The following is a 7,975-nucleotide window of genomic DNA, read 5'->3' on the forward strand; positions in this document are numbered from 1 at the left end:
TATTATTCAGCACTGATCTGTTTACATAGAGCTTGGGCATTATAATGATTGTCTTTGCTTTGTCCCTTTTACTAATGCAAAGCTGGAGATAATTCATTTCTCGTACAGGCTGGAGAAAATATGTTTACACTTGAAATTTTCTAAAAATTGTAACATACTGGAATTGAAATGCCTAAAATATACAGTCTCTATTTTTACCTGATTCTAAAAATGGCTTAGAAATCATGCTATATATATAGCAGGACCTTACCAAAGTTAGTAATCATGATTGCCACTTTCTCATATATGGTGTTCAGGATCATGATGATGATAAAGCTGATGAGGGAAGCGGTGATGGACGTGGCCATCTGTGGAGTCAGATACTTCTGGATTGGGTCTGTTCCATTAAGGTTTTTGGGAAGTTTTGCAGAAAATACAATGAACACTGAGAGCCTGTAGACAATGATCCCGATAACTGAAGCAATGATCAAAAGGATCTGAAAACACAATAAACACAGCAGCATGAGACTCACAAATAATTATACTTCTACACTTAAAAATTGGCCCCATGCTCAAATGGACAACATGCATTATGAAGTGATGTAAATCTCACATAAATGCCACAAGAGAGGTGAAAATCAGGCACGTTAAATTTCAAAGAAAGGAGAAGAAATGATGGCAGTCAAAAGAGTTGGTGCACCCACTAATGGAAGATGTTAACAGCAGGAGCAGCTGTGAGCAGGGAATGAGGGGGTCTGTGGGAACTCTGTACTTCCTGTGAAGTTTTCTGTAAACCCAAAACCCTCTAAAGAAGGCCTAATAAAAGGAGGGAGAGGGAGAGAGGGAGAGAGGGAGAGAGGGAGGGAGGGAGGGAGAGAGAGAGAGAGAGAGAGAGAGAGAGAGAGAGAGAGAGAGAGAGAGAGAGAGAGAGAGAGAATATCTTCAGATGGGGTAAAAATGGAATAACTGGTAGCATGTTCTGGTAGAAGAAAAAAGTCTGTGATAGCAGAACCAATGAAAACATCCCTTTGTAGAATAATAATTATGGAATTATTTAGGTTATGAATGAGTGGGTTTTACTCATTTGTAATCCATTAAGAGGATACGTTTCCTTCCAACAGAGAACCTATTACTGACTCAGGGGTCAGCAGGTGCTGGCTGTTGTCTCCGTTCCCGTAGCTGAGGAGATTCTGAACAGGACCAGTGAAGCTGCAGAGATGCCCCAAGGTCACTATTGGAAATGGCAGCAGGCAGGTCTCTGATGATAAACGCTTCACACACTTTTCATACTCTGATCTTGAGACCTTAAACTGGCAGTTATTTATACCTGCACTTGCACAGGATTCATTTTCCTAGTCCATTGGTTTTGACTGCATAGACCCAAGGTCAGTGGGGGTGTCTGAAACATAATCTGCGTGTGGTTGGTAGGGTTTCACTTCCTTACTAGGCAGGTTTTCTCTGGCCACTGAACAAGGTACATCAAAGGTCCCATTTTTAAACTGCTTTCCTTATATCTACCTTCTTGGACACACTCCAGAAGCATGTATTCAATGTCTCTGATGGCTCGTGATGACTGCCGTGATAGAGAAAGCTACAAAGAATATGAATTTCAGTACCAAGCAAATCACATCATGTTGTTTACAGTCACTTAGGAGGCCGGTTTCCACCTGTGGAGGGCAGTAGAGGGAGTGATCCACAAGCACGGCCGGACTCCCACGTTCGAATCCCAGCTCCACCACTAGCTGGGGGGACCTTGTGCAAATTACTTAGCCTTTGGGGGTTTCAATTTCCTTACCCATATAATGAGGGGATAGTAAAAGCAACTGATTTATAGGATTATTGTGAGGTTTCAATGAGTTATTACAGGTAAAAACAATTAGGGCATTAAGCCCTGGCACATGAAAGGTACTATCTAAATATTAGCTATGATTATGGTTACCAAAGTGTTAAAAAGATGTCTTTCTTACTTTTTAAGCTATCAGTTTGTAGAGAAAGCATTATATTTCCTCCTTTAATCTCTCTCATTATCTCCTTTTCTTCATAGTTAAGGCTTCATACTTGTGAAAGGAATAACACTGTGTGTGTATATGATGAGATGTGAAAATTAATTAAGGCTGAGAAAAATGTATTAGAGAAGGTATATCAAGTCTTCCTCTCAGCATAACACATACAGGCCATTTAAATATTGATAGTATATATATATTTTAAAACTCTGCTAGTAATTTTTAAAATTACATGTTAAGTAATCATAATAGGTAAGATTCTTTAATGCTTACTATTGCTTCAGCACACATATATTTTTTAAATCCTCACAACCATCCTGTGAGGTAGGTAGTATTCTCTTTTTACAGACGAGGAAATAGAGCCACATAGAGATGAAGCTATTTGTCCCAAATTAAGCAACTAGTAAGTGAAAGAACTGAGATACTCAGAGTCCAAAGATACACAAACCTTTATATGGCACTGCCCCCTACATGGCTTATGAAATGAATTCTAATTCATTTCAGAACTTTTACAAACTTGACGTGTTTCCATTTTTCTTCAGAGCACTTAATGGGTTCAATATTTCTTAGGAGACAGGAAAACTTTTCATTCTCCTTCCTCAAGTTGCTTACATATCCTCTTTTCTGATCATAACTTTAATATACGCTCATCAGAGAAAATCTGAAAGTACCTGGTAGTGGACACTGGTTGCTTTTGCTGCCCTGGATCTGTCCCGTCTTAGAAGAGGACCTAGATTTTGCTTTAGGGTGAATAATCTCCCTTCTATTTTCAGTCTAGTGGTTTGGGCTCGACTGCCCCACCCTCCCCAGGGCTCCAGATGTAGATCCCAATTGGTTTGAGACAAACAGGTGTCTCATCCTATTGGCCTCAGCACCTGATTCAAGGATTGGCAAATAACCCTATTAAGAGCCACCAAGATGTGAGGAGATATGTGCTAGTGCCCATGTGAAACACGAGCTTCCTCTGTCAACAGGGGATGCTGCTAAAAGAGACCTTTCTTGGCTTGGACGTGATGTGAGATCTGGAAAGCTGCAGCCATCTTGCACCCATGAGGGAGGCCTAGAAGCACCATGCTGGGACACCACTGGACACAGAGTGAAGACAGAACAAAACCAGCCTTGACATCATCTGGGCTACAGTATCTATTCTTGACTGAAGTCATACCTCAGACATGAGATTTTCAGTTACAGGAACCAAGAAATCTCACCCATTCCCATTTTTTGGTTGTTGTTTAAACCAATTGGAGATCGATTTTCTGTCACCTACAATTGAAAGACTCCAACTATCAAAATGAAGAATAAAAAATAAAAATAGGAAAAAAAATGTATCTATACATAGGTGTAATTCCTTCAGAACTATGAATTGTTTTCATATAAAAATATTTTACATATTAATTTTATTCTTAAGTATCATAATCATGACATTTTTACATGTCATACTTTCGTGGACATACTTTTTCATGGCTGCACAATATTCTACTGTATGAAGGGTTCGAAGGAGGACATTTTGGCTGAGGTTTTATATATATATAATATATATAATTAATATTTATATAACATTTATATATAAACAAAAATATTATATATGTATTATATATGTGTGTATATATATATATATATATATATATATGTCTGACTTTTACTTGCCATTTTGAAATACTTCCTGATTAAAAGTTTTTAAAAGCTGAATTAGTGGATTAAAGCATATGAATATTTTTGACTTTTGACATGTACTGCCAAACTGCTTTCTAAGAAGGCTGGAGCAGTGTAAAAATCCAATAGCATAGGTATGAGAGTACTATGGCACTTCAGCCTTACAAACACACAGTCTTATCACTTGACAGGTGAAAAACTGTATTTCACTTATTTAATGTGCACTGATTTAATTATCATTGAGGTTTGACATTTGCCACAATATTTTTTCCCTTTCTGAATGTGTATTCATCTTCTCTGCCTTCTTAGCGCCTGAGATTTTTGGTGTTGCCTTAGAAGTGCTCTGAAGTCTTTACGTATTGAAGGAATTAGCCCTTTGCCCTATTTGTTAACAAATATTTCCTCTGGTGTTTTGTTTAAACTTAGGACACTTTTGATGTATGGAAATCTTTAAATACTTTCCTCTGAAACTTCTTCCACATCTAGAGATTGTACATTCATCAATATTTATTTCTAGTTTTTTATGGTATTACTTTTTAAAATGTTTTTTAGTGTTTCTGGAATTTATCACAGTATGTGGTTCATAGCATGATTTCAATCTTTTCTTTTTTCCCAAATAGCTAATGAGTGTTCCATTACCATTTATTGAATAATCTTTACTTATCTCTCTGATTTGTAATGCCTTCCTTTTCATATATTAAATTATTAGTGAGCCCATATCTGGGCTTCATGTCCTGTTCTCTAAGCTGGCTGTTCTTGAGCTAATAAAACTCTCATTACATTACTTATTATTATATTACTAATATGATTTTATTAATAATAAACCCAAAACTAATTTCATAAGTTCTGATATTTTATAAACATTGTCTTTTTATCTAGAATCATTTGTTTAAGGCCTCTTTTATGTCTTTCAGTAGTTTTTATGTTTTTTTTAATAGTTCCTATTATCTTTTTGTTAAGGCTATCCCTAGATATTGTGAAACCTTGAGAGTTGCTCCATGTGGTGGCTGAGTTGTTCTCTGGAAACAATCTTCTCTATGAAACTACACAGTTTCCAGCTCGACTTGCAGTTTTCTCAACATTTAAAATTAGATAGTAGAAAAATCTGTGGCAGATTCTTACCCAGAAAAAGACAGCACTGGCACAGAGGGTTATACGTATACACTTTCCCCAGGTGGTAAAGGGAATACGCTCTTCTTCCTAATTAAAAAAAAAAAAAGAAGTTTAGTCAATCAAGGGATTCCTCCAACGAAATGATTTTTCTCCTAATTGGTCAATGAATCCTAGGCTTAATTTTTTTAAAAAATTAGTTTTCAGACACAGCCTCCTTACTCATAATTGCATGTTTGCTTGTTAACAATTTCAGACATACATACAACAAAACATGTTCAGTGTTCATTTTAATAATAGTTTTTGAAAATGCAAATGTGAATAATAAACTGTTTATCTGCCATGATCTGAGTTCAGGAGTCTGGGTATCTGAAAATACCATTCCTGAGCTTGTCTTAGATTTTAGAAGTGACTGCCGTGATAACCCAGAGTCTGTGCAGGACAGAAAGTTTCACAGATGTCTGCAAGTACTAGGGAGCCAATGTGTGTTTTCTGGTTGAGCTTTATGTATTAATTAGGTATAACTATGAATTTTTAGAGTTTCCATTTTATAGTTTATATGAATATATATAGATTTTTCTAGAAATGAAATCAACAGTGTGATTATAGCTGCAAACAGGTACATGGCATTTACTCTGTGCCAGGTGCTATTCTAAGTAGGTTCTATCCATTAACTCAATCAATCCTTACCACAATCATATGAGGAAGCAACTTTCTTATTCCTGTGTTATAGCTGGGGAAACTATGGCACAGAGAGCTTAACAAGTTGTCCAAGATCACTCAGCTAGTAACTTGCTGTGTTCAGACATGAATTCAGGAAGTTGTGCTCCCAAGGCCTCACCACCACACCGCTGGCCTCTCTAGACATTGAGGATGTGTTCTCAATCAAGGTAAAATGAGGAAGAACGATAAGGAGAATGGAAATTTAACTTATTAGTTGGCAATTTTAAATTTAAAATGGACAGATTTAAATTTCCAAAATGTCTTTTCTTCAGTATGTTTTGTATGTTGCCAATAACATAAGCTTTTGTTTTTCAGTATTCAAAAACGTTATGAACATCTGATTTTGTCTAAGTTTCAGCTTTCATTATGTACAATCTTTTACCAACACATGCTTTGACCCCCATCTTTCGTCGTAAACAACGGGAACTATTCATAATGGGGATTATTTAAAGCTTGTTACACTGTAAAAGACAAATGTCATTTTCTGTTGGGTAACTGAACCTCATTTTTTTCCATTTATGAAATGAGAAGGTTGAACTGCTCCCTCCAGACCCTTTTACTGCCAACATTCTGTAAATCTGTGAGTCAATTTATAAAGTCTATGGTTGGAGACATTTTCAGATGCTTTTGATAAAAGCATTTTCTTTCCAAGAGTTATTCATATTCAAAACCTACTGTCCTTATGCTGAAGACTACAAGTACAATTAGCTCCAGATTTTCTGTGTTGATGGAAAGAGGCAATAATGCAGATGATTCAAAAAAAATTGTCTTTCACTGGCTTTGGAATGTTTATACAAAGAGATTATACAGTTTTATTTTTTAATTCTGCAGCAGCAGTAACAGCAGCAAATTTACCTTTCCAATTAGATAAAATGCCTAGCACGGGGCCTGAATATAGTTTGGCCTCAACAAATGTTTCCCTTCTTCCTCCATCCTTTCTCTGATTTTAGGATAAGAGTCACCCTACTCTGTGCACATACCAACCAGAAGGGGAAGCAGTGACCGAGACGTAGTGCAAGACAAAGGAGCTAGTCTACGATGAAAAGGTGGCTGTAATAATGAAGGACCATGTGAAAAACTGAGAATCAACTATGAAAATCAATGTGTCTTTCCTTCTACATCTATGTCATGGAGTCTAATTTTTATTGGTACTATGAAAGGACACAAATCAATGCATCTTTTCTTATACATTTACATCAGAGGTTTTTGGTTTTTTTCATTTTTATTGTTATTATGAAAGAAGGGACCGCATTTATCTCCTGTGCCTACTGTTCTTAGCAGTGCTCCTTCACTTTAGCTGTACATTAAAAATCACCAGAGGACTTCCCTGGTGGCGCAGTGGTTGAGAGTCCGCCTGCTGATGCAGGGAACGCGGGTTCGTGCCCCGGTCCGGGAAGATCCCACATGCCGCGGAGCGGCTGGGCCCGTGAGCCATGGCCGCTGAGCCTGCGCGTAAAAAATCACCAGAGCAGCTTTAAAAAAAAAAAAATTCCTGTGCCAGAATGCACCCTAGGCCACTGAGTACCATCCGAGTATACAGCAACAGAAGCCGGGTGTCAATATTGTTTAAGCACCCGCCCCTAATCTGTGATTCCAATGTGCAGTCAAGGTTGAGAACCCCTGCAATAAATAGACTGAATTGCATCTAGATAACATACTCTTTACCTGAGTGATCTCATTTATCACCACATGAGTACACCGTGCCTCATATTCTGGCCGGGCTTGTTCTTCCTGCTGTAACTCGACAGTGTCCCATTCGTACTCAAGCTCTGCCTGGCGCCGCTTCCAAAACTCCAAAAACAGGGTAACTACCAGAGAGAGAACAGCATCATGTGGATCTTCAGTGATGACTGATGCTTCAGAAATCTGTACTGAATACTATTAATTATCTACAACACTTTTGTGTATGGTCAATAAAATCTAATTTTACTTATTTATAGGCGATACTAATATTTAAAAGCGAGAAAAAATGAGTTAATGCTTTTTTTAAAACGAAAATGTTGATAATTTATTCAACTTGTGAAAACAGACTACAGGTCATGGGAAGGGTGGTAAGGGGGTGGTCAGAAGGCATCTGATTGTGTCTACTGCTAAAGCATCTGCTCCTAGCACATTACTGCCAACAAAAAAACACAAGCAACTATTATAATTCAAAGCAGTTCATGGTCCATCCTTTAGTATGCTCCTCCTTGCACCCCTCTCCCTCTCTTCCTTCCAAAGGGCTTGGGGATGCAGGGATGAGAATGCTTCAGTGGTCCCCAAATCTTTATTTTCCACCACCCAAGTCACCCCAATTAAAACAATATTCTTAAATGTGGAAAACTGATATTTTTCTCAATCTTGTGTAAAGTATGAATAAAATAATTTTTAGGGGCTTCCCTGGTGGCGCAGTGGTTGCGCGTCCGCCTGCCGATTCAGGGAAACCGGGTTTGCGCCCCGGTCTGGGAGGATCCCACATGCCGCGGAGCGGCTGGGCCCGTGAGCCATGGCCGCTGGGCCTGCGCGTC

General features: G+C 38.0%; 1 protein-coding gene across 11 annotated transcripts in view; it reads right to left on the minus strand.

Moving 5' to 3' along the window:
- Positions 1-7,975, minus strand: part of ANO6 (anoctamin 6) — a 223,688-nt gene that overhangs the window by 33,498 nt on the left and 182,215 nt on the right. For all 11 annotated transcript variants that reach the window (XM_024122806.3, XM_024122807.3, XM_028491403.2 and 8 more), the window contains 3 exons: positions 7,134-7,276; positions 4,758-4,835; positions 251-476 (listed from right to left, as the gene is read on the minus strand). In XM_024122806.3, the coding sequence (XP_023978574.1) occupies positions 251-476; positions 4,758-4,835; positions 7,134-7,276 (447 nt within the window). The remainder of the gene's footprint in view (positions 1-250; positions 477-4,757; positions 4,836-7,133; positions 7,277-7,975) is intronic.

Source organism: Physeter macrocephalus, chromosome 6 (assembly GCF_002837175.3).
Source record: "Physeter macrocephalus isolate SW-GA chromosome 6, ASM283717v5, whole genome shotgun sequence".
NCBI classification, from domain to species: domain Eukaryota; kingdom Metazoa; phylum Chordata; class Mammalia; order Artiodactyla; family Physeteridae; genus Physeter; species Physeter macrocephalus.